This window comes from Cottoperca gobio, chromosome 23 (assembly GCF_900634415.1).
Source record: "Cottoperca gobio chromosome 23, fCotGob3.1, whole genome shotgun sequence".
In the NCBI taxonomy this organism is placed as follows: Eukaryota; Metazoa; Chordata; class Actinopteri; order Perciformes; family Bovichtidae; genus Cottoperca; species Cottoperca gobio.
The window spans coordinates 1358783-1386681 of record NC_041377.1 but is presented as its reverse complement, the minus strand read 5'-3'; the positions used below and the strand labels follow the sequence as shown (position 1 = coordinate 1386681).

The 27899-nt window shown below is 43.8% G+C and overlaps 2 protein-coding genes across 2 annotated transcripts; both read right to left on the bottom strand.

Annotated features, from left to right (window-relative positions):
• Positions 1-20: 20 nt before the first annotated feature.
• igf1 (insulin-like growth factor 1) lies at positions 21-17842 on the bottom strand. Its single transcript, XM_029461894.1, has 5 exons — positions 17492-17842; positions 16008-16167; positions 5599-5855; positions 4994-5029; positions 21-4276 (listed from the first exon to the last, which is right to left on the bottom strand). Exons 1-5 carry the CDS (start codon positions 17537-17539, stop codon positions 4217-4219), a joined length of 561 nt encoding a protein of 186 aa, XP_029317754.1. The 5' UTR covers positions 17540-17842; the 3' UTR covers positions 21-4216.
• A 5942-nt stretch (positions 17843-23784) lies between these two features.
• LOC115028512 (zinc finger protein 345-like) lies at positions 23785-26959 on the bottom strand. The gene is made up of 2 exons (XM_029462341.1): positions 26835-26959; positions 23785-26668 (listed from the first exon to the last, which is right to left on the bottom strand). The coding sequence occupies exon 2, from the start codon at positions 26582-26584 to the stop codon at positions 24077-24079; it is 2508 nt and encodes an 835-aa protein (XP_029318201.1). The 5' UTR covers positions 26585-26668; positions 26835-26959; the 3' UTR covers positions 23785-24076.
• Positions 26960-27899: the final 940 nt, after the last annotated feature.

Sequence of the window (27899 nt, the reverse complement as noted above, 5' to 3'; positions counted from 1 at the left end):
AAACTCTCCAGGCCTTTCTGTGATGTTGACAAGTGGTTTATTCAGCAGGAATGGTGAACAATTTGTCAGTATTTCTTTTCTACAGAAGGCAATTGAGCACCATAAATAACAGCGCTGTAATCAAACAGTTTCTTGGACAGTGAGCTTCAGGAAATTACATTTTCTCATGAAACACCTCACAGAGTGGGGAATCTCTCATTCCCACATTTTAGGCTTTATTGATTATTATTTCACACAAAAAATGTTTGAGTCATGGTCACATCATTTGACGTTGGTAGTTTTAATATAGCAGATACACAGGAGGATCTATTACATTATAAGCTGTATTTCAGGTACCAGAGACAGTGTGTGAAGAGTGTATCGTACCTGTAGTGCACTTCAGACAAGGATGGGGTCAATTGATATTTAATGATCTGGTTCATGGCATAATAATGCAGAGTGAGGCTTTGTTCTCATTAAAAAAAGTCTTTGGTTTGTACTGTATATCTGAAAATCTGGGAGGGACCAGAATTGCTCTAAATTCCTCTTTTTAATTTCAGCCACCAGATGGACTGAGAATACAATTTGTAAGGAATAGACACCAAAGTACGTGTGTAAATTCTTATGTTGATCGTTACAGATAACAACACATTTCTTTCACACACAAATGTTTTGATAGAAATAAATTAAACTCCTGGCTTATTCTTAAAGTGAGACTATGAAACAGATGAAAAGTTGAATTCATAAGCGTCAAAATGCTCAACACTCAGGGGGTTTGTCACTACAGCCTTATTTGGTCTGGTGTGACCATTAGCTTGCGCAGGCGGCTAACGTTAGCTAACGTAAAGCAAAAGTTCAAAACTTTGAGAAATACACTTATTTGCATTGTTGTTCAGAGTTAGATGAGAATATGGATGACGCTCTCATATCCGTCGGCTAAATAGAGTGCCGAAGGGATGACGTGTTTTTGTAGGCCAACCTAGAAGTTAGCATCACGCTGGTTCCTTCAACAAAAAGCCAAATGGGATATTTCCATTGGATTTTGTATTATTGCAGAAAATAAGCTCTGTGGAAAACAAATGTTTATGATGCTAACACGTTTCGTTCAACAAGATAATCGTCACACATGTCTCTAACGTAAGGAGCTCCAGCACAGTTGCATGACTCCAGCAGCACTAAAGCTAAAGGCGAACCGGAGTTAGATGTGAGGAGGTTGAATGTCCCTGACGACATCTGTAGTCTCTTTTAGCCTTCTGTTTCTTTAAGACACATTAAAGCTTCAAAATCCACACGTGGGGTATTTACTGACGCATTTTATGTTGTACAACAAAACGTGAAAATCTCTAAAAAGACTAAAAACCCATTTAAAACACCCTTTGACTTCGAGGCGAGGGAACCGGAAGTGCAACAAATGCTAACTCATTTCGGGGTTTTAGGACTCATTCCTGCAGCACTCTATCTACAGCCAGAGCCGCTTAGCCACGCGTAGCTTAGCATAAAGACTGGAAACAGGGAGGCTTACTTGGCTAGCTTTCCAACCAGAACCTCCAAAACGTCAACATAAACATCATGTTTGTTTAATTGGTAGAAGAAGAAAAACTAAGGTGTAAAAAATCGTGGTTTTATAGGGTCTATCGTCTTAACCTTGACAAAGCCAAGCTAGGTGACGCCTCCTGTTTCCACTGTGTGTGTGTGTGCTTAGCTAATCGGCTGCTGGTCAAAGTCCTTGTATTTAACGGAAAGGATACGATAATGGTATTGTTTTTTCATTTAACTCCCGACATAAAGTTTCACAAAATTTCAAACCATTCCTTTAAGCGAGACGCTGCGCGATATTAATGAATACATTTGCCGATCTTATGACTCTTCTCTACTTGTGCTCTTGTTACTATACTGGTTTGCGTGTCACAGATAAACATAATGGTGTCTGACTCACGAGAATCTTGGGAAATGGAGGCAAATTTAACATACCGTTATCCTGTAATTACCACTTGTAGCCAGAGTGGCTGCTATTCAGCAGAAGTCGCGTTAAGTGTTTTTAATAATCAATACCTTGGCTTCCAATGAGGTGCATGTACACATACATCTCAGGACAGACACAAGCACACCATGACTTTTAACAATCTCAATACAATTGGAAGAATGACAGTTCACAGTACTTTTGTCAAGTTATTTGGCATAAGGGATCTATGTTGAGAAAATAATTCAAAAACAGTAGAAAAAATAGCATTTTGCCTTCTAGGGACCACAACATGGTATTTTCTATTTTTTTTAATCTCCATGCATTCACAGATTTCACACAGATACATTTACTCGCTTACACTACTACCTTATTGAAACAGCTTACAAATAAAAACACTATTAAAATGGTGGCCACAAGGCTGTGCAAAAGGGAAGACCTCCAATGTAAGCCCTGCCATCTGTCTGTCTTAGCCATCTCTTGCAAGTAACAAACTACAAAATAGCACCATTATACAGTGGATAGGATTCTTAATACAGTTTTGTTATATGAAACCATCATGTACAATGAATGATAGTAATGCATAGGTATAACATAAATGGGAGTACTGTTTGATTATACACAGGCAGAGGAGGCAGAGGCAGAGATGAGATGTTTTGGGCGGTTTGTGCAATAAAATGACTGTAAACCTGCATGGAGGCTTGAACAAACAGCTGTGACTGTCAGTCCTCATGCAAGGACTTCTCAGAACTGGCTATTCATGAAACGTGTGTGTACGTGTGTGTTTGTGTGTGTGTGTGTGTGTGTGTGTGTGTGTGTGTGCTTGACCCTTGCTCACAGTTACACAACTCTCATTTACACTGTGGGTGCTTTTTGTATGTGGGTTTGTTATATGTGTGCCGTATCTTATATCTCCAGGAAGACATTTTGATTTGCAATATTTACCAAATCGTTTAATCTGCTTGTTTCTCCGGTGGACTTTGCAACAGATGCTGTGGAGTTTTGTTGTTCTCTCGCCATGATGGCACGTAATGCAGTCCAAGCGACAACTGAAGTAGCAAAGTTCTCCGCCTCCCTAAACAACTAACAAAATATAACTGAGATCGATTGATCGTTAAACTTCACATCTATGTGGCTATTGTTTGAGCCTCTCCTTCTTTTTGCTTTAAACTTGGGTGTTGACAGATTTGGGAACATAGTGTTAGTTCTTTAAGAGAACAGGAAAAAGATCTTACTTTTCTTAGAGCGCTTGTTGACTTACCGTGACTAAACTTTCATGACTTGCGCTTAACCTCGAACACAGGCCTCCACTCGGTGACTGGATTGTTGACAAAAAATTTGATTCGGCCACGAAAAACATTTCCTGCCTGATTGACCCAATTTGACTCATTCCACTGACTTGTGCCAAACGCACTCTGAATCCAGTGAATAACCGATTTCTGAAACCAAACGAGCACCATGCACTGACTGGCCAAAGACTTTTAAAACAGGCACAATCTTGTTTTTGTACTTCCCACTTTCCCCAAAGATCCCCTCTAATGGTGCTTGATTTGTTGGTACAGAAGTGTTTGTATTGTAAACTCAATCCTCAGATATTCAGAACTTCCTAAGGCTTTCGAGGGATTTGGATTGGATTCAAATCTTCAAGGGACTCCACTTAGACAGAAGAAGCTGCCAGTCGATGAGAAGTGGGGATTTGACTTGGGCTCAAGGTAAAATAACTACAACAATATTTAAATTCTGATGAACTATCTGGTCTTTGTCCTTTAAAGCAAACCTCTTTTTTTTTTAACTCATAACAAATATCCTCAGTAATGCATGGTGAATAAAAACAAAATGAATCAGATTTGAACTGGGATAGTAACCGTTATGACCGGACGGGCAACTTATTCTCAAACACAGACCGCCGCTCTCTGATGGGCTGAAGCCTGGATCCGTTCAAACCTTTTCTGGAGCCAGGGGATGCTGCAGCCCACACATGGAGGTATAATAAGCTCTTGTTCGGGTCTCAGCAGCTAAACTAGTCTGTTACATTGCATTAACAAAGAATTCCTCCCGATATGGAATGGTGCAGTGTATAAAATAATCACAAGATTCCTCATCAAACCCTTAAACACCACTTAGCTCTCAGGTTTCAATCATTTTGAAGAGCTTTTCGGACCTTTGATAGCATCCTCTTTGTTTTGTTTTACAGTGAACCATTCCACAGGGGTACCAGGTAAGGCCACTCCCTTCTCTCTTCCCAAGTCGCTGGGCATTTGTCCATTCGCTCCTTCCCTACATTCTGTAATTTCTGCCCCCCGTGTTGCCTCGACTTGAGTTTTTCTGATGCACCTCCTAGAACGAAAGAGAAACACATTTTAGAGACAGAGACACCGCAGATACAGGATAAAGTGGAAATAAAACTTGGTCACAGAAGTAGTTACTCTTCTAAAGTCGGGAGCAATGAGCATTTGTTTTTGTATCTTCTTTTGAAAGATGGAAACAAACTAACAAACAGTGAGGGGACTTCAAGCTTGCAGAGCACCACAATCAACAAATGAATGAACAGATGCACTGCACACAGAGATACACTGAGCGTGATATGCTTCATCTCCAGACCTTGCATGTGTCAGTCTGTTTATGGTGAGACGCCAGAATTTCAGCACATAATGTACAGTAGCAGAGTGGAGATTCTGCCTGGGGAGCGGGAGTGCCACTGGGTCTACCACAAAAACCACTTAGTTTCTTCTCTTGCTAATGGTTTTCTTTTTTGAGAGAAGGGTAAAAAGCACACGGTCGAATCTTAAAAGGATCACACTCTCCTGTAGGTTGGCAACTCAAGGATGAAACAAAGTCTGCATTTAGACCTCACGCTTTCTTACTTTGGCCAAGAGATAAAGATTTCAAAACAGAGATTGTTTAAAGTAATCACTTCATTTCAAAGTAAAGGTTGCTCTGCTTTGGACATTCTTGGGAATATCAGTGCTGGTTGTATGGTTTGTAGAGGTTTAAATGACTAAATGAATGAAAAATAACAATAACATGAAACAATGTGTCCACTGGCATGCGTACCTTGAAGGATGAATGACTATGTCCAGGTAAAGGTCTCTGTGGGAGGAAAAGGAAGCCACTTAGGTTGGATTAATTCATTTGTCTTGCTATACAGTAAGTTGTGAGCAAACTTGAACTTATTGACGTCTTAAAAGTAAGTAAGTAACTTACTTAGATGAGAAGTTTGAGACCACTCCCATGTCTGTATGCTGAATATGTAACTACAGCCGTCAGCTAGCTACTTAGCTTAGCATAAAGACTGGGAACGGGGAGAAACAGCTGGCCTTGGTAGGCTATATCAGAAAGTGGCTGCCGTTTTTTACTTACTATTAATTTGTAAGCTTTGGCTAGCCTGGCTCTGTTCAAAGGCAACAAAGTCAGTTGTTAATGGAGGATTGTGCAACTTGTGCAAGACAATTTCTTGGCACCTGTGGGTAGAGCTAGGCGAACTGATTCCCATGTCTGTAAATTCATACCTGGTTAGGCTGTGTATATATATATTATTTTTTATGTCATCGGCTAGATTACGTTTTTGTATATTGTCGAAAAAAATTAATTCAACATGAGAGTGGCATCAATCTCCTCATCTAACTCTTTAGAGTGTATCTGTTTGGTGCTGTGCTCACCTTCTTGTTTTTTGTCTTGTCTGGCTGCTGTGCTGTCCTACGCTCTGTGCCCTTGTCCACTTTGTGCCCTGCAGTACTAACCTTAGGTGCTCTTGGCAAGTCTGTGTGGCGCTGTGCACGCACAGAGCGAGCAGCCTTGCTAGTCTTGGCAGGTGCACAGTACATCTCCAGGCGCCGCAGCTCACAGCTTTGGAAGCAGCACTCGTCCACGATGCCACGTGACCGCCGTGCATTGGGCCCATAGCCTGTTGGTTTACCTGTTTGAGAGGAACAGCAGGAGGAGTTACAGTCGTTTGTTACAAGTTCGTTTTCGCAACAACATAGCTGGTCTTTACAAGGGACTACCCATTGTTCAAATGTCCCGTTTCAAACGATAGCCCATTTGTCCAACAGTCCATTACTCCAAAAATACATCCCTGAAATGAACATTGCTATAATTATTATGCAAAAATGACAATTCATATTGTATTTCCTAATGGCCAAGGCAACCAACGCACTGCTCGTTGCCTTTGTTGGTTGGGTTCGTTTGGTTTAGGCATGAGGAGAGAGATTGGCTAGGGTTAGGGTAAGATGGGCCATTGGGACAATGGCATGGTACCGGTCATTACTGCTGACCCCTAACCCATAAATACAAGCACAACGTGCTAAGCTAAGCAGCTAAACAGGTTTTTGTTAGAATGAAATAGACGGATCTTCTCCTAAGAACGCCGCTGCTTTTTCTAGCATGATATTATGCATGTAAAGTAAGTCAGCTGGAGACAGCATTAGCGAGCTAAGCTACAGCTGATCAAATCTATTTCCTGGCAGTTGTCATTTCAGCCGACAGCTAGAAATAAAGTCTTCCTCTTTCTGAAGTCAAGAACTCATTGTTTGGAAAAGGTACTCAGAATTTGGAGTGGTAAATCTAATGATTGCAAGCTGCATATGTACAGTGTGACAACAGAAAGTTTGACAGACATAGCAACAGTAACTAAAGAGGGAATGGGTCAATTAAACCTACATAAATCAGTTTTTCTTTCCTTCAACAATGCTTTATATGTGTTAGCAAATGTAATCAAACTAATTGTGGCTAGTGGCCAGACTCTATGCTTGTAATAAAGCAGTGATAATGTCCAGGTCATGGTCTGATTCCTCTGATACATGAACAGCCTTAATGACATGGATTTCTTCCGCGTGTAGTTTACAGTGTATCACATTGCACACTATGGACGCTTTTTGGCAGCTGCTTCCCTGTAAAAAGGGGGCCGCAGTCACCCAAACGTTGAGAAAATCACGCTCAGCCATTTTGGCCCCGGTATCTTTTACACAGAGGCCCGTCCAGTGAGGCCAAACCACAAGCCCTCTGGGCCTGATCAACCTGCAGAAACAGCCAGGCGGGCTTTGAGGCCGCACCCCTATTGGCTATGCCCCACTGTTCATTCACAGTTTCATTTGGCAGAAGCCTGAGCACCCTGGAGTCTTTCTGGTAGAGCATGGGTGCTGAACGTCCGAGTCTACAAGGCCAGTTAGCCGTGGGGTGGAAATTGTATTGTCTATATTACCGCTGAAAAAATGGGTAAAACATTATTTAAAGGTGTGATACTCTTGTTGACTCAGTGACCACATCAAGTTACCATGACGTCAATACTCACTTCCTTTTTCAACTCCCTTAACCTCCCAAAACCCACCCTCTGTTGGTGGCCTTTAGAAAAACGCAGACTCTCCATTAACAATTCCCTGCTCACCTTGAGCAGTATAGCCCTGATGGGCTTTTCTCTGTTACCAAATAAAATAATAATAATTTAATATGGCATTTACAAGGAGGAAATGCCTTTCCCTCTCAGAGTTAATAGCTCTTGGCTCAGAAGCCTGCCAGTGCTGACAAAGTGCATTAACTCCTGCTCTCTGTCTGCCTTGTCCTGACAATGTTGTTCTGGACAGAGAGCAGCTTTCATTCAGAAACAGAAGCATCTCTCGCCTCGGACCCCCAGACACAAAGCAGACTGGAAGATAATGAAGGTGTGAATGAGAGGTAGAAAAGGGAGGAGGGTGGGCAATAGGGAGGCTTTCATGTTGCAGGTAGAATGATGCTAAAAATACACTGTGCACCTGCATTATTTAGGGAACAGAAGAAACAGATTCACGGGGATCTCTAACTGCCAAAAGGGATATATTAAATGAAATATTTAGATCTTAATTTAACTTTATGCACTTTTATTAATTTCAGTTACACCTTTTATAGCCAGGTATTCCACTATTTTTTGTAAACCTTTCTTTTCTTTTTTGCTTTCCCTGTAGTGTGTTTCAGTAGGACCAGCCTCGGCTACTATATTAACACCTGATGTCAAGAAAGAGAGAATATGACATTGAGCCCTAGCTGGTGATTATATAATGGCTGCTGAAAGCCAAAAGAGGGACCGTGCCTTGTTGCCTGGCATGTTTTTCATTCCCTTCCAATAAAGCCTTACAAATTAACATCCGCTATTATTCTGGAAATAGCTTGCAACCCTGCTGCACAAGCAGCTGGAAGGGAGAGAAAAGTCAGCTGGCACCGGTTGTAACATGTAGGATAATCAGCTGGGGCAGGTTTGGGAAAATCACGCATATAATAATGAGGTCTAAAAGCTTTGGAAGGTTTTAAATGCTTCAATTCCATGGATAGCGGCTGTAATCCCTCATAAACAAAGGGTTGTTCTTTGTGACTGTTGTTAAACACATAGGGGTAAGAAACATTTTCTGCCAGTGCTTCCCGCCTTCGCAGCCCCATGCTGTTTGAAATGGTCTCTGGATGAGCAATCACGCACGCTGATGAGGGAGGGTTTCAGGTCAAATTAGAAAGCGTGTGTCAGCGTTTAAGCCATCATGACGAGGCCGAGTGCAGTTAGTTTCTGTCCTTATTATGTTCCAAGGGGGAACATGGCAAACATGCTGTGCACGTTCTGCACATTAACAGCAATATGTAAAGAATCAATGGCTATAGTGGCCCAAATAGAGGAAATTCATTTAAAAAGGAATACGCCATCGAAAAGCTATCAACAAGTCAAGACATCCATAGAAACCCCTCAAAGATCTCCTGCAGCATAATCCACTTCTCCCCTCTGTATCTGTGCAATATATTTGTACACTTAGGCTATAGTTTCTCTGCAACATGGTTAGATTAACTACTTCGGTATATCTTCTAAGTTATGAAGCTCCACCAGAAATAACATACGTGGAATAAAGATTCCAACGTTGTTATAGAAATGCAATGCTAAGTTGCTTTGAATATTGGTGAGAGGATGAAATACACCCAAGGAACAATGACAAGGGATTTTACTACTGAGAGTTATCATAGTGACAATAATTCTCGACATGCATGCCTATATTTGACTGATCAATTCCGCACCTTTGCGGATGATGTCATATTGTATTGTGGCAAAAGTTGAGCCAGGTTTTTCAAAATTGCTGGACGATGTTGCATTTTTGCAGCTGGAACTCTCAAATAAAAGAATTAGGGTGCTTTCTGAACATGTCCTGATGCTCCTGAAGTGGTTTTAGAAGTTTTAATGGGTATTTTTATGTGTTCTGGCATAGTTTTCATTATGTTTGTTTCAGTTGCGTAGCTGGCAGGTCATAATGACATAACACTAACAAATAAAAAAGAGTAACAGTTTGGGATATATTTTCCTGTTAATCCAAGCTGACTACAGCCGTCGTCCTCCACAAATAAGCAGGCTACAAATGATTCAGAACCACCTTTCAAGTGCTTTATACTGTTACGAGTATTCCTTTGAAGTGGAGTGCCAGTATCCTTCTTAACAGAGAACTATGCAGTAGCACCAACTGTCAAATTTAGTGTTGACTAAGTGTTTCATCTGATGCCACTGCACTGCTCCATCTAACGTCTTTTGGTTTTGTGTTTGACAGCCTCAGCACACATAGTGTTCATTCCTCTAAGGAGCGGCACTGGAGAGATGGCTGGATTCCCCCATTCCAGAGTGGCACAGGAAGCATCTGAGTTTTACAGCTTGGTCATGGTCAATAAAAACCAGTGGATTCTTGGAGCCTGTGCACTGCTCTTCCTGCAAAGTTCCAAGCAGTTTACGGCTGGGCAGGGACTATAAGAGCTGCTAAAGTACTGGAAACTACCTCTTTATCACTGGTACCACAAAGAGTTTATGGAATGAGTGTTCCTCACATTACTGCATCACCAGAATCTAATCCAAAAGGCACTGGAATTAAATGTCATTCACGGCATTATCAATAGAGATGAAAATCAATTTATTTTCATTTAGAAATGATTGAATTACATAAAAAAGAAAAGATCCCAGGGCTAATTTCTTTAATTAAGATATTGGACAGGGTTAACACATTTCTTCTTTAACTTATTAAATGTTAGAATCAAGGGTAGTTAGACAGGGTTGCCCCCATTTATAGGTCGTCTGTGCAAGCAGCATATTACGACTTGTGTTGTTAGACGATAACCTCTAGTAGCTATAGTAATTAAGAAGGGTGCAAAGGCGGAGTCAGGTGTGGTCATAGAGAAGTGGACGTATATAAGAAGTGGACGTAGTCGTCATGATGTAACTCATTGGTTTGTGCACTACGGTTTTGAAGCATTGAGTTTGGCATTTTGGTCGTTGGTCGCATTAGCTTCACCTTTCAGACCCGGAGGTTGCCGCCTGGGTGTCGGATTATAAAAAGCGTCGTATGTGAACCATGATCTTTTCCTTAACCTAACCGATGTAGTTTTGTTACCTAATACAATAGTTTAATAGAACGATCACATGTTTAATTAAAACTGCCACCGTGCGACCGCTTCACAACGTTAAATGGATCGGTCATATCTGACGTTTTGAGAGTCATCAGTAGACGACCCATTCTGTGGTTTAGGTATAAGGCTGTTGGATCAATAGTGTGAAGGATTTGGTTGGTTTACAACGGGAATATGAAAGAAAAGACAATTTATGAGATTACCTAAAGTAGAGAAGAAAGAATGTCAGAACCTAGGTGATCTCTGCTCTGATGCAACTAGATATATCTTCGTTTTTCTTAGTAGAGGTCCTACATTATGTGTTTGGCTTGATGAAGAGTTTCAAAGGTAAGGTAAAGTACGGTCCCAGATTGTCCTCAAATCCCTCGTGTCTCAACTTCAGCTAATGTACAGATCTAAATCTGGAGGACGCCTGCCTGTGCTTTTCATGAGATGCCTCTTTGTTCCGCCAAACAGTAATTCACAGAAGGGTCGGAGAGTTTTAGTTCAGGTCTTAATGGGAAAACGACACCTTTTCTAAGTGATAAAGAGGACACAGGCGGTCTTTCTTCAGATCTCACAGCCTTCCGCTGTGTGTTCAGGTCCAGTGTAAAACTAGGGAAGGAGGGAGGGGGTGTCCTGATCATCCTGTAATCCACATAATCCCCTGCTGCTGAGGCACAAGGCCTAGCAATGTGTGTGTTTGAGTGTGTGCATGTGTGCGTGCATGCATGTGACGTGCTGTTTGCACATTCTACCTCTCTCCAGCTCCAGTGGCTTTGAGTAAAATGGACAGGGACAAACACTGAAGAGGAAGTCTCATCAATGTCTGCTAAAAGCAATTTCCCCTCTCTTTTCCACCTTCAACTCACATGCCATTCGTACAAGCCAAAACACCTAAAATTGTTTTACCACGTTTTATATTTGGCTGTCCCAATAATTAGCTCTTGGCCCAAAATGATGGATCATTCCATTTTGTCGTAATTCAAGAGAGTTTGCGCATCATTCATTTCACAGAAATCAACAGTAAGACTATATATCTCATGTTCACTCTAGAATAAATGTGAATATTTTAGCATGAACTGATAAAATATGAAGTGAGTTAGGACTGGGAGCCACTTAGCACTCACACTTTAGCCAAAAAACTCCCATAACAGATCTGATTCATGGAATGAACATCGCAGTGAAATCACCCCAAGGTCCTGCCTGCTAAAGCATTACAAAGACAACTGAGGATTTCTAGGTCAGGCTAATAATTGGAAAAACTGACTACGGTTGTGGTTTCATAGACCGCAGTTTGTTTCATTACCGAAAAAAAAAGAAAAAGAATTTCCACCAACTAGTATTTAGCATTTCTGTCAGGGTAGGAAACCTGTAGTCTTAAAATGCAAGTGTGCTACTTTACTGGTAACATGCGTAAAGTGGATTGGCAAAATCCCTCTCAGCACAGAAAGCCCACTGTCGTTGCAACACTGTCTCTGGACACATTATCAATCAGACGGCTGCCAAGTTCAACATGGCCAGACCGGAGGGGAAGAGTTCAGGGAAAGGAGTACGCCTCCTTTGGCATAGCTGTTACGCTGCTGGTCCCATAGACGACAGAACCCAAATGGATTGTCCAGATATTTTTACGCAAACAGCCACTGGTACATGTGGCGAATGAAAGAGAGGAATGACAGAGAGAATATGAGAGAGCGAGAGAAACAGAGGAAGACAGGGAGCAGCATATTTTCCAAGGCACAGCACCCTGCTGCTCAAACCTCATCGTCTTTTCAGAAAAAGGATGGAGTGTTCGTGAAATACACCTCTTTTTCAACACAGGAAAATGTGGCATTGATAGATGGACGTTTTGCAGTTCAGTGACTGCACAGTGTAAGGTAATGCGGGAAAGACAAATACATTCCCAGTACCACAAAAAGGTCTGTTCCTGTTTAAGAAGTCTATCCTGCATGAGGATTCATGAGTTACATTGGCCTCCGTTCAAAACTTTCTCATGAGATGAATATGGACAGTAGTGCTCTACTTCTATAGCCTGTGAGAAACATTTACAAAGCTGTAATGAAACTCTGCTATCAGTAGCCAACACGTTGTCACATTCTCACATCATCCAATCTCTGGACACTCTCATACCTTGTCAAAGTTTTGAACCTTTCATCAGCTTTAAGCTACAGCTGCAGACACTTCTTGGGACCATTTTACAAACCTTCAAACTGAGACATGAATAATTAACATGGGATTTACCAGTGAGCAAGAAAAAGATTGACCAAAATGTAATTGCAATCACCAAGAAGAGAATGCTAAGTGTTGTTGGTGTTAAAGATTTACATTTTTGCATCACATAGATGCTAATTATGATGCATGATTTACTGAAAAGCTCTCTTTGATCACATAGTCCATGATCTTCCACTGTCCCTCAGTTTAAATGAAGAGAACATGGTCATACATGCAAGTGAAGTGCTGCAGCAGAGGGAATCCAAAGACCAAAAAGTCTTAACTGGCAGAAAACTGGCAATCGAGCGGGCTGTCATGACCACTTCACAGCATGTGGGTGTTGCCAGCAGCATCTGGACGAACAAGACTCGCAGCTTTGCAGCAGCTTGGTGGCTCTCCAACAAACTCTCTGGCAAACATCGTACAAAGGGCCCGATGCAGAGAACGATGTTGACTGGTCCTGGAAAAGCTGCATGCAGGGGTGGAGGAATGTGGCAGTGGGGTGGTGGGGAGCAGCAGCAAGGTGCATGGTGACACGACCTCCAGACAGAACATTGATATTGGATGATTCTGCAAAAAACTTCGGATTACGTTTAACGGTCTATGCCACCGTTTTAAAGGTTAGGGGTGGGGTTAGGGTTTGAGTGTGACTTGACACAAAAACCGCTAACACGCCAAATTCACAATCCCACATCTTTACTTTCCGTCTAGCTACAAAAAGGAAGCACTACTTTTTTCATTAGTACTAACAGTCGACCTTGGACATTAATCGTGTGCCACAAATCATCCAATATGAAGCTAATTCTTCGCCATACTGGGCTGTGCATGGACAAGATGGGAGCATGCAAGCAACGGACCAGAGAGGTCTGTTAGTCCAGCCCAGTATACCGAGGAATTACATCTATATTAGGCAACAATTGACTGTACATCCAATGCCAATTTGCAGAGCTAATGCACAAAGTAGTGGACTATTTATGTAGGCATGGAGGTTGGGGTGGTGGATCCTCGTGTAGCACATTCTACAAAATATGTGGACTGTCACAGACTGCAATAGCAAGAACTTTAAAACCGTTGGCATTGGAAGAAACGTCACTGAACTTAATCCGGGTTTTTGTAAAATCGTCCAAGGTTCTTGTCTGCCGATAGAGTTGGATGGTCAAAGCTCTGGGATGCTTCACTGGGCTTTCCTGCCCAGTCATCCTCCTGAGGCAAAGCAGAGCCATCACATGTGCTTTAAGACCACCATGTTGGAGCACATCTTCAGTTGTCTCGTTCATAGAAGTACTCTTGGTACCATGAGCAGGTGCTGATGACTGTAGCAAGTATGATATCAACAGCAAAACAGTCTACTCAGCACCACATGTCACTGGTTTGGTTTAAGTGGGAGAAAAAGCTTCAGCCCAAGGAGAAAACGTCATTTGGGATTTTCCGAAGCATCAAAGAAGTGAAGTGTTGGGGTACAGTAGGGCAGCTCAAATACCCCAACATCTTTGCAGGTGCTATTTGTTGCTTCAAACACCAGCAAACATTTGCTGTTAAGCTGCTTTCACATGATCCGCGGTCGCTCTGCGCTGGCTGTGCCGATGTTTTCCTACCGAGAGAATTCTTTGCTTTTATTGGCTCGAAATTGCCACCGAGCGCTGCGCTCAAAGTTCTACTTATTTTAACTTTGACCTTGATTGCTGCTGACCTTTCAAAGCGCAACCAATGAGATAACAGCTGTATGAAGTGGCACAGGCAAGCAGGGGAGGTAACCATAGAAACTAACTAGCTGCCTTCACCGCAAGGCTCTGCGCCCTACCTCGTGGTGAGCGCAGAGAACATTTCCTATCATGGGAAGGCAGCTTGAGAAACACCAGGAATGGTGGTCACGGAGTGAAGTGAACAGGCGGTTCAGTCACATTAAGATGGCCAAGAACACCACATGCAGGCACGTGGAGTTTCCAACAAAACGGGCGGTACACCACGTCATCAAGCCCAGAGTGGGTATAGATACAGCGGATAATAACTTATAGATGGATAACATTTAGTTCTTACATTCATTGTCCCCAGAGAACGAATCCTCATGACTTTTTCTCTGGCACTACCATGAGGTTGTGTGTGATGGATGTACACAAAATGTGTCTTTAGAGATCGCTTCAATTTCCCTATAGCGCCCTCATCAGGTCCACATTTCAAAGTTTGTCCAATACTTTGGTCGATGACTTATTACCTGCAAAACCAATGACGTTGCATGTTAGCATGCTCTCGTTAGCATATAGCTGAAAGCACCACTTCAGTGCAGTCTCACAGAGCTGCTAGCATGGCTGTAGATTATTTTGTTATTATCTTACCAATAAAATGTAGATATATACTTTTGTTGTGAGTTGCATTATTATAGGTTACATGGGGCCACTAATACATTATTCATATTCTGAACAGAGGCTGGGATTCAAACACTGGCCCCCTCCTGGCCCCTAATCTTCCATCAGTCACCAAGTTCTTGAGAAGGTGTATCCTCAAACCACTCCAGGTTCAGGTTTAGGCGAAAGCAATCAATTACTGGAAAACAGAACACTATAGATGCTGCTGATTTCCCACAGAAATCGTATATCTTCTTCTTCTTTTCTTTTTGAAATTGGCAGCTGACAAAGTCTACCACATGTGGAAAATCTTTCTTAACTTTGGGACCGAACCAAACCATTAATAATGGATTGTTATGTCAAAGCTGCACGGGAGTCACAATGACAATCAATTATTGTAGAAATTTGAAAAATGAATTTTGCGGAGATACAATGCTCCTCCAGGATGTTTAATGCAAATTGGCTTAATTGGTGGAGGTCAGCCAAAGAAATGTGAATAATGAGGTTATAAACCTCAGCCTGTTGTGTTTGAGCCAGCGATACCACTAGTGTACAGTCACACTGCTCGTCTCTGACAGAGGGATCAGGATACATGTCCTGAGAAAGACTGGCAGCCGGTGGAACATTGCACCTAACCTCGATAGCTCTATATATCCTGTGCTGTTCTGGGCTGGGTTGTAACCTTAATGGAAAAATCTGAGATTTAAATCCTGGATTGTTGGTGGAGGGTTTTCTTTGGGTCGCTTTCCCTTCTCTGGTGGAAAAAAGAAAAAACTTTGTTGCAACATTTAGTTTCTACCCCTCCTCTTTCTTACGGACTCCATTTAAAGCTCTTTGCCCATCTGCAAAACTGTGATTTGTCACTAATTACATAGTTAATAATCATTATTCCATATTTCATTTATGTTTATCTTGTTCAAAATCTGTCCATCAATGAGAGTGGAGCATTGCAACAAATGTGCAGGGGTGAATGTGAACTTAAAAAGAAGATGTAACAGTGGAAGAGGAAGAAATGGAACATTAATGCAGGAAAGTCAAGACAAGATGTCAAACTGGCTGCTTTTTTATTTATGAGCTCGCTGGAGGTGGAGAGCTCTGGGACAGATACAGCCAACCTTTATGAATAAATAAAAAGGTGCACTTACTGAAATAAAAGCCTCTCTCTCCACACACAAACTGCAGCGTGTCGACCAGCTCCGCCCCGCACAGGGTCTCTGGGCCCGCCCCTGTTGGCGTCGGCGTCAGGGTGAGGACGCACAGCAGTAGTGAGAGGGTGTGGCTACAGGAGATACAGCACATCGCACTCTGCAGCACAGGGAGAGAGGGAGAGCTTTAACATTTCCACTGCTGTTAAACACAGAGCATCATCAGAGAGAATTGTATTTAATGTAAGCAAGGGAAGTCACGCTTTTAAAGTCACTGCTCTCAAATTACAACGCTGGCCACTGAGCAAATCTGCTGTGACAGTTGGTGGCTCAGTTCCTTGCTCAATGACACATCAGTGGTGGCAACACTAAACATTTTCCCACTGTAAGATTGAACCCAGTGAGCTGAAGGCTCGTTTCCCTAACTTCCAGGCTAGAAAAAGAAGAAATAAAAGTGGCCATGGCCACAGATGGTAACTTTACAGGGGTTTGGAGATGAGGAGGAAAATGTATTAAATCCAAACTTCCACTTGGCTGAGCAGCTCCGATGCTCCGGAGCGCAACCGAGCAGAGCGCGTCCAAATTGAAAACACACGTTTCTCCTTATCATCTCGCTACTCTGCCCCTGTACATGTCACCATAAGTTAATAACAATCCATATTAATCAAGGAACCTTTCAAATCTATCATTAATCCCCCCTTGGTAATGAGGCAGCATGTTCCCCTGTGCAAAAGAATAACAGCTGTCAGCGCATTATTACGCACAGAACTAAACTAAAAGTGCTTCAAAATTAAAAAAGCAGAATAAGAGATGCAAAAAGCGCCAGGGATCTTTCCGATCCAAACTGTGAGATGGAAAACGGCTCTCCCGCCAAACCCAGCCGAGGAAGCTGAGTGGGCCAAATATACATAATAAAAAGAATAAACATAGGACATACATCCATCTGCATCACAACCCCAACTGCACGACCCGGACGCCCTTAAGTATTTCATGTTAAGCTCTCCTCTCTCTCAACCCCGCAGCCTAAGGTTAGATATTTAGCACTTAATAATGCAGACTCAGCAGTAATTACTTTGAAAGTTGCAGAGCTGCTGCTGCAGAAGGACTTTCTGGTGAAAACGAGCGCAGCACGCACAGAAGCTCTGAGGATGAAAGCCCATTCATCCGATCAGTGAAAGTCATGCACGATTCATGTCAAATATCCAACAGCAAAAAGTCAATTAAAGCACAAGGTGGACAATCCATTGTTGGAATAAAACATCATCAAACATGCAGGACAGTTTCTCTCTAACTGAATACAAATGATGAAAATCAGAATAAATCCACATTTGTCATGCATTTAAAAAGCAGTTAAATCATCAAAGTATCCAACTAAGGATGCTCTGTGCAAATAGTGAGCAAGTGAAGGTGAATATATATATATATATATATATATATATATATATATATATATATATAGTGTGAAAGGAAAGCAGGTAAGTTACCTTGAAGACATCACATAAATGCCACTGAAAGGAAAGAGCGCTAGACATCCCCACGGGTCTCCGCAAGACAAAGCCCGGCGAAAATGAACTTGTTTGAAGTCATTAAAAACGGTGAGAAAGAGGATGAGATGCAGGCAATGTCACATCTCAATATTCCGACTTTGTTCCATTGCGCAGGCTCGTTTTGGAGAAGTGAGATTTAGCGAACAGGAGACGGATTTAGAGAAAATCCCTCACATTTATCTACATTACACAGACATTTTCAACAGGAAACAGCTGGGGCAGCATTTGCCTCCTACTCGTCCTAAGTTATTCATTAAGGATTTTGGGCACATATTCAAATAACGTCATTTCTCTTTTTTTTTTTTTTTTTCTCAGAACGGGATTGAATTTTGATCTCTCTAAGACTTGGTTAGTAGTTCAGATCAAGATAGAAAAAGCGGTGCTGCCCCACCAGCAGCAGCTCACACTCACACACACACTATTCTATGCGCTGAAAGCTCATGAAGGAGAAGTTAAAGGCAACTTGGAGCTTTTCATATGACTGCTGGTTGCTGTGCGTAATTTGGCACTGCGTAACTCAGCAGCCTTTTTATCCAAAGTCTAATTTGTTTAACGCTAAAATAAGTCGTGAAAAGCACTTTTACTACTAACTTGAATACATAATAAAAAACAATAAAAGAAGCTCAACACATGGGGCTTTGGAGTGAAACTCATTGTATAATATAATAATATTTGTTTCATTAAACCAGAGATACACTTGTGTGCTTCTGTGCCGGATCTGCTGCTTTTGTTTTTGCACTTTGTCTCAGAAATAAAGTCATTGCTCTGGTTTCTGATCTGCAAATCAGATGTGATGCTTTTCTGAACTGAGTGACCGACGTGGAGGAAGGTGTGGGAAAACAAAAACACAAAAGAAACACGGGAATATATCCCGAAGAAGACATTGTTTTCATATTTCAGCCAACTACAGAGCCGGATGCTTTACTACCGGGCTGACAAACACCTGATGGTCCCCGTTGTGCGGGAGCCACAAGTAAGGCCCCCCCCCCCCCCCGCCCCCCCTTCACACGAAGCCAGGGCTTAAAGAGACTTGTTTTCGGCAGGGACAGCATATCAACACTGATCCAAGCACTAAACATGAGATCAGTGCTGTGACCCAATCATAAAACAGGACATGCTCGGCCAGTGTGTGTAAGTACATCGCGAGCAGGGTCGGATCCAAAGGGGGGGCCGAGGCTAAAGGCACGCAACAGTTCGGGTTGTTGGGGTAAAGTGGGTCAAAACACCAGCGATCAAATGTGTCCCCACATGACGCTGACTTACACTCATAGTCCTGAGGCTGCTCTATCAACACTTAACCAAAAGAGTGGTTTCCAACATGAGGGTCGGGGCTCTTTAAGGGGTCACAACATGAGGTTCTGTCAAACTTGCTTTTTTGTGGTGCGATCATGAAACCGTCGAATGTGAAACGTGATATCTTCACACATCTTATACGATTCTGGTAGAAGATCGTTTAGTTTTTATTTTCAAATACGATTTGCCAAATCTTTGTGTGAAACACTGGAGAGTTTTGATCGGCGGTTTATTTTAAGATGGATTCTTACTCTAACCTGCCGCCATTTCTATAAACAGATTAATCACTCAAGCTTTTCTTTACCAAAAATGGATTCGAACCTGTTTTCTTCATCGTCTCTGACATTAAATGTAATATATATATATATATATATATATATATATATATATATATATATATATATATATATATATATATATATATATATATATATATATATATATATATATATATATATGTATTTGGGTTTCTGGACTGTGGACTGGGACGTTGTGCTATTTTCTCATTTTACAGTTATTATTGTAGACTTAACGTTTAATCGAGTGAATAACGTTGTGATTAATCAGCCGCTGCAGCCCTGCGTTACATCTTAATATTCATGCAAAGTGCACGCTTGCAGACGGTCGGTGCATTAAATAACAAATCTGCATTAAAGCTCCTCGTCTTCCTCTCAGGACGCCGCTGGAGATCTACACCGAGCAGCGTCTCTGCTTGCCTCCCCTGATGGATTGCGTCACTGCCAAGAGCTGCTGATACAACGTGGAATATGATGATGATGCTCCTCTGATTAGAGGGACAAAGCTGCTTTCAGACCAGCGGATGACCTTGTTAGCATCAGATCAGGGACGTAGTCGGTCAATGATGCCCGTAAGCCGCTCTGTCAGTAGCTGATCTTAGACGTGACGTTCTCATCTTTCACTGACGGACATTAAAACAAACACGATGAAGCGTGTGAAGACTTTCCTGTTATCACCGTGGTCTGGCAGTATTGATGATGGGCTTGTGCTGTACATCTAGTAGGAATGTAGTAGGAAGAAGAAGAAGAAGAAGAAGAAGAAGAAGAAGAAGAAGAAGGGGGAGGGGGGGCTGACCTTCCCTTGTTCGCCGTCTCTAATACCCAGTACTCTGAGCGGTCCTGGTGCCAGGTTTCTCTCTCCCTCCCTCACTCAGACTCTCTTTTCTCTTCGGTTGCAAGACTTTTGAACCCCCCCCTCCTCCTCCTCACCCCCCCCCCCTGCAGCCTTGTCTAAGGAGACGTCCGCCCCAGTGAACTCATTGACCAGGGAAAGGCTTGTTTTCACTCCCTTCTGGTGTAGGAAGGAGAAAGTGTTCACTGCACAAAAAAAAAAGTGCATCTTTAAAGACGTTTTGATTAGAAGTGAGTTTTAAAGAATCCCTTTCTCTCCTGGGGAGGTGTTTAGAAACGATGCCACCGGGATACTTTCACTCACTTAGTATGTATGTATTCCCACTTTTTAAAAGGAAGTTTACTTGGATTTGGGGTAATCGTGCTGATAGCAGGCGGGGGCCATGCCTGATAAAGAGTTATGCTGACACATTGAGAGTTATTGCCCCACATTTGGAAGACGTTTATATGTTAACAAAAAGCAATACTTGCACAAAGACACTTTTTGCAGTGTTAACAGCATCACGCCTGCTCTCTCCTGCCAAACAAATGTCCGAGTCAGAGAGACACACAGATACAGACAGCGGTGCAGAGTGAAAGTGAGAGGATGGGGGAAGAATTAGAGAGGGGGGGGGGGGGGAAGGAGATAAACCGGCGTGAACACGGCGGCGTCGAGGGAGGATAGAGGGCTGTGTGTGGGGACTGCAGGGCTGGTACCCGAGATGGAAGGGAATGTGTGAGGCTGAGGATATGTCTGGGCACACACACAGGTTCACATGAGGACACACATGCAAGCGCATGTACACGCTCTTGATTAGAACAGCAATCCTTCTCCATTCTCTTGATTAGTCTGAGGGCTTTTCCAGTTCAGAGGGTTCTCTGTGCTACAGTTCCTCTTTTATCAGTCGATGAAAGTAAATCAACTCCCCCCCCCGAGCCCGGTGGTTAAACAGGGTGTGGTGTGGCACTGTTGTCCATGCATTCATGTTGTTATCAAAGCCCCGTTCTGTGCCATACACTGTTCATATGGAAGAAATAAAGGTGCGTCATGGAGCAAAAGCAAGAAATGGGGCGCTTGTTTTGATACGCTATGTTTCCGTAGTAACTCGCAGGGGTCACAGTATTTTGGCAAAAAGGACAGGAAATTCCGTGGTGCCTGTTGATGATCAAAACCTACTTTTTCAAAAAATATCTCCGGGACAGTTTAACTGTTTGTGATCGCTGAACATGCTGGAAGAGTGGCAGGACTGCTGATGAGAACAACAGAGCCACATGCTCAACGTTACTGCTTGTTATTGACCGCGTGTCTGTCACCAGGATATTCAGCCAATGGGATTGCGTCTTGAACATGCAACAAGGGTCGTAGCTGATGGAGCGGGTGGAGACCACGACAGTTCACATTCACCTGGTGGACGCATACATGATTCATAGTGTTGCGACAAGCTGTGACAAGTTCAACAACTTATAAGGAGATATTGTCAGTGTTGTGTTCTCAGCTTGGTCCGCTGCCCCCTAGTGGCAGACATCTGTTACTGCAGGTTTAACCAGCACTTGGAGTTTTTAAAGCTGCACAAATAGAAATGTTTTGGCCACTTGGGTGGCTGAAGAACTTTATAAAGTAATATCTTTACTCATGTAGCTAACTTAACTTGGAGTCGTGCTTCTGGCCACTTCTTTCAGCTCGGTTTTGGTCTCCACCAACTCGTGATAACAATATTTTCAAGCCCCACCGTGTTCTTCAGAGCTCACAGGGCTTATCTGAGCGTGCTCTTTGCTGCAACAACTGCTGCAGCTGGAAACAATGTTGATGAGAGTCCACGGACTGAACCTTATCGTAAAGGAGTCATAAAACCAAAACAATGAGCTAAAAGACGCTAATTATGCTTTTGGTTGCATAATTGGACGATAAGTCTCTGTGGGTTCTTCACTATGAGCAACCTTTTTAGCTTGTGAAGCTCTTAAAACAATTACGTCTGCTCGCGAGTCCCGACCCCGTGTTATTAGTTAAGGCTTTTGGAGTTCTGCTTCTCAGATTGTTTCATTTGAAGGAGTTTAAAGGCTTGAAGAGGTGAAAATGAAAGTTATATTTGATCATCTTGTACATACACTGCAGTTGCAACGTATGGCACACGCTGAAGAGACACAAGGGGACTTCTTCGTGGGGTGTTTACGTTTGTTACTTTGACACCACGGTTATCTCGAGACCTGTCGGAGCGTGCAAACATTCCGTCTATTACAAAATTAGGGAATGTTCCACTGAGTCACCAACAAAAACACAAACCCAATAGTGGAACAATAGCATGTACAGTAATTATAGCCTTAATATGCGGTTTCAGTAAACACAACTAATCCTGGAGACACAAACCACAGACGAGAGCCAAAGATATATATATTAAAATGATGCACACGTTCAGTTTAGTGTCAGTCTGTCCCGTCACTGTGCTGCTTCATACTGCAATTACAGCTGGACGTGGGCCTGAGCGAGATACCCCAAAGCATGCAGGGAAGTGTACTGTTTGTGCGGTTACTTATCCCACGACGAGGAGTGGTTTTTGGTGGTGGGGGGGGGGGGAAAGGGCCACTGCTCCCGGCTCTCTCCGGCTGGCTGGGGAGTGGGTGCGGTGCTCCTCTCTGCTCTTGCCCACCACCTGGCACCGAGGAGGCTATGTCTAGGAAGAGACCTCTGCCAGGCCTCAATTACGGGGGAATAATCCAGGACACACTGAAGCAATTACAGCCCCATATAAATCAATATGCTTCGGGTTAAACAGTGATCTGCTCCCAACACTCTGGAGAGGCTCTGACTCAGTCGGCCTTTGATTTCTTGGAGAGATGGGAGCAGTTTCTGTAGAATTGGGCAGAGACGCTGCTGCTGCTGCTGCTGCGGTTTAAACTGTCACTCAGGCTGAGTAAACAGTCAGGTGACACGGACTGTGAGGAAGAGCAGAGGATAAATATTGATTTGCAGTCACTGAGCCTGTATAAACAATCGTTGGGAAATTTATATTGAATAAAGCAAAACGCTGCATAAACAAAACACGCTTCCCCCGCAGATCCCAGTGTAAACAGATGTCTTTGTGCTTGCTGTACTTGAGATATGGCCGCTGATGAAGGATAAACACGGTGTTATTTATGTATAAGGAAGCTTGCAGAGTCAAGAGCCTCCAACACAAGCTGTGGCAGCAGGAGGCGACCTGACAGCTGTGAGCCTGCTGCTCATTCTCACTCCGACAGCGCCCTCTGCTGGTTCAACAGCGGCACTGCACCGAGCCGCACATGTTCTCCACTCAAACATGCTTTGTGTTACTTTGGAAACACTTTACAATAAAAAGGGTACATTTAAAGTTTGACACTATAGGTGTCGATGCTGTTTGCACGTTTATCTGCAGAGAGGAACGTTTTCCTCTGCGCACCGTAGTCGAAGCAACACGTTTAGGTACGAGCAGGATCCAGAACTTTGTAAAGTGGCTTTAGAAAAGTCAAAGCCTCCGACACACTCAGAATTCACTTGACTGCGGGAGACCTTTTGTGCTCATACTTTTGAAATTAAAAGTATTTGCAAGTTCTTCTTATGAGCTAAAAGCAGACGTTTTGTCTCGTGTTGAATTACTCAAAAGCATTCTATGAAACATATTTGGAGGATCTTTAATATTTAATTGTAAGATTCTATATGATATGAAACAGCGTGAATATATTAAAAGTAGAGCATCATTTAATCAGAGTTATTTTGCACGTATAGTTTTAATAATAATAATAATAATATAATATTGATTTCAAACACTCAAGACATAAAAACGAAGGGAGCAAGAATACAATCAAGATAAACTTTATTTCTAAAAGCCTGTAAGCACAAACTATTTGTTGGCTTTAAATATTTACATAATAATAATAATAATAATAATAATAATAAACTGTATTTGTAAAGCTAAAAGCAATCCTCACAGATCATCAGAGCGCTTTATAAAACATGTGAATCAACACAAGCACGAAGGAAAAGATCAAACTTACACGTTGGTCAAAAAAAAAATCACACAACAAAAGATGAAACTGAGAACGAAGAGTTTTTGGTGACGAGCTCCGAACGTGTCAGCTGACAACGTTTCTACTGGAAGTCTATTCTCACTTCATCAGCGAACGAAGGTTCCACCTTCACCTCGTGGCTGAGCGAGTGTTCCCAGAGGGACTTTTTATGGAGGAACGCCAACCCGCAGTCCTCACATATGTAGCTCTTTGGCTTCCCGGCGTGAGTCCGTCTGTGTTTCTTCATGTGGTAGGACAACCGGAAGCCTTTATCACATATGTCACATTTAAATGGCTTCTCTCCGGTGTGGATGCGCATGTGCGACTTCAGATAGCCCGACTGAATGAAGGCTTTCCCGCACACTTCGCACTTGTACGGGCGCTCCCCGGTGTGATAGCGGTTATGGAGCCTGAGCTCGTTGGCGGTCAGGAAGGTCTTCCCGCACACGGTGCACTGGTGCGGCCTCTCGCCCGTGTGGATGAGCTCGTGTCTCTTCAGGGACGTCTCCTTCATGAACTGCTTCCCGCAGCTGTTGCAGGGATACCTGACGCCGATGTGGATTTGTTCGACGTGGTTGGTGAGCTGCAGCTTGGTGCGGTAAGCCATGTCGCACTGCGTGCAGACCCAGGGTCTCTCCTCGGAGTGGGTTCCCATGTGCACGGTGAGCTCCGACGCCGAGCGGTAACACTTCCCACACTGCCAGCACAGGAAGGGTTTCTCCCCGGTGTGTTTCCTCAGGTGCACCGTCAGGCAGTTGGAGGACCGGAACTTCTCCGGGCACATGCTGCAGATGTACGGGAACTCCCCTTTGTGGATCCTCTGGTGGATGGCGAGGTAGGAGAGCTGGATGAAGGTTTTGTCACATTGGGCACAAGGATACGGGCCGGTGAACTCGTGCTGCTTCTCGTAGTGTTCCCTCAAGCGCCTCAGCAGAGTGAACGTCTTCTCGCACATGGTGCACTGCATCGGCCGGTGCATGAGCTTGTGCCTCTCAAAGGCGGGCTCGTTGGCGAGTATCTTCCCGCACTCTTTGCAGTAGAGCGGGTCGTGAATCCTCTGGTGCACTTTGAGCATCGTCATGCTCTTGAACTCTTTCCCGCAGTCGTCACATTTCATGATTTCACTCATTTCCACTTTGCAAACATTCTCTTGGTGCTCCTTCAGAGCCGACGGGTACTCAAAGTGTTTGCCGCAGTTCGAGCACCAGACGGGTATTTTCAGAGGCGTGCCCTGTTGCTGCTCGCCGCTGGTGACGTCGCTTTGGCTGGGCCCCGCTCTCTGCTCTTTCTTCCACGAGAATCTGGTGATTTTCTTATGACAAATGGCATAAATCTGGTGCCTTTTGAGTCCGTGCATGTGTTTGAAACGCTTCTTGCAGTGGACGCAATGATAAGGACGGTCCTCGGTGTGACACTGTATGTGCCGGTTCAGAGTTTTGACGCTGTCGAACGCCCGAGAGCAGACGGGGCACACTTTAGGGGCTTTCTTCTTGACTTTCTGCACAGGCGCAGACGCAGACTCCTCAGAGGCGTCTGCAGGCACGTCCAGATGTTTCTCTTTCTTCTCAAGGTTACCGATATCGGCTTCGGCCAAAATCTGTTCCACCGTCTTGCTCTGCTCCTCTCTGGTCCCCTCGTGCCCGTGAATAATCTGATGCTTCTTCAACGTGTCCTTGTACTTGAAGCCCTTCTCACAGGCGATGCAGATGAAAGGACGCTCTTCCGTGTGAGACCGCAGGTGCTTTGCGATGTCCGCAGTGCACGGTAAGATCCTGCTGCAGATGGGACAGACCTTCCCCTCCGTCGACGCCTCCGACGGGGGCTGTGGAACGGAGCGCTGCACCTCCCTCTTCTTCGGCCTTTTCACTTCTCTGCTCTTACAGATCTCCTGCTGGTGCCTCTTCAACACGTACGGATTCTTAAACTTCTTCTCACAGAAGCAGCAGTTAAACGGGCGGTCCTCCGAGTGGGACCTCATGTGGCGCTCCATGTCTACTCGACGGCCAAAGTACTTCCCACACAGAGCGCAGTTTTTGTTTTCCGACATCTCAGAAGTGCTGGGATCTCCCGCGTCCTCCTCTTTAGCGGCGTGCCCGAGCTCGTCCTTTTCGTGAACGCGCATGTTGTGCCGGTTCATGTCGTAATGGTCCCGGAAACGTTTGTCACAGTTGGCGCACTTGTACTTGAATTCCCGGTTGGCAGAGTGAGTCTCCTGGTGGCGTCTCATGGCTGCGGCCCGCAGGAAGATCTTATTGCACACGGGACACGTCTTATTATTGGGGTACTTCTTTCGTTGCCTCTTAGCCGACGTGGAGTCTTTGTCTTTTTTAGCTTTTCTCTTCACTTGGAGCCTTTTGCTTTGTTTTAGTGGTCGGAAAGCTGCTGGCTTCAGAGCGTCACTCACATCCTCATCCGTTTCCTCCTCATTCACTTCATGTTCTTCTTCTTCTTCGTCTTCAGGCTCGACCAAACCCGACGGCTGTTCGATCTGTATGTAGTCCAACAGGGTGACAGTTTCCCCCTCCACCTGGACCGTCACACAGCCCTGCAGCTGCTCCGACGGAGGCTGTAAATGTAATTTGGTCGGCATCAATCACAACCTTCTCCAGCTGAGGGAGGGACAAAGAAGAGAGGATGCAATTCCCAAAGGAAGAAGGTATGGTCTGAGTTTCATCTGTGGGAAGGATAAGAGCAGCTATGAACAAAAATACATGTACACACATCTTACATCTCCCTGCCATGCACACACACAGAGAGGCTTCTACATATAGGACATCCTAATAACTGATCGTGTAACAAGGATGTTATAACACGGTACATGCAGCGCAGCCGGGACTCACCACACAAATCGTAATGTCCCAGTGTCGTGTGGTACAGCAGCACAGTTTTCAGGTGCTGCGGGTCAGGAACTGAGTGCACACACTCCTCCAGGGCAGACTGGGACCGCACTGAGCAGGGACGCAGTCTGTAGAGAAGGGACAGGACAGTCGTTACCATGTTGACGGGATATTCTGAGCATTACTGCACTGCTCCTCCGCTTGAAGAGATACTGTGTCATTACATTCTGCAAGTTCTGGAGTCATAAGGTGATTTATGTGACGTTACCTGCTGAATGTCTGGTACCGGAAGAAGCTTCTCCAGCCGAGACAGGAAGTCCAGCATCAGCACCTGCAGGGCGCTGTCGTAATCAGGCCCGAAATCCGTAGGATAAACATCCTACAAGAAATAATGAATCATATATTCTGCTGCAGTAATATGAAGAATCCATTAGAGATCCAAAGACACAATCCACAAACCTGGAAGAACTTCTCCTTCTCTTCGCCGTCTTTCAACAGCAATTCAATTTGATCTGCGAAGTTGGATTCTGGAAACTCGACCTCAGCGAAACATGGCTGCAACAGAAACACGCACGCAGTTTAAGATAAAAGACAATATGATGGAAACACATCACATTTAAAGAGGCTGACCTGCGCTGCCCAGGTGGATACGAGGGACTTGATCCTCTCCAGGTGCATCTCGATGGTTTCCGTGTCTCTTATCTGCTCGGCCCGACACAACTCAAGAACCACCTGCAACAAATCCACATGGAAATGTGACTCAGCACTGGAACATCTACATCTTTAATAACTCTTCCAGGCGAGAGCTGCAGCGGCTTGCAGGTGATATGTTCTGTCAAAATAAATATTAAAACCCTTCATCAGCTGCAGTGTTTTATGGTTTAGATGCTGTGGATGTTCCCGTCACAACAACTTGTTTTGAAAGATAAACATCTGCAAAAGAGAAACCAAACTGCTGTTGTTTCCTTACAGCATCACATCTTTCTGCTCAACACTCAACAATAACATCCTGCCGTCTTACCCGCGCTCTGAGTCCCAGGAGGAGTTGAGCTTTCTGATCAGGGTTTA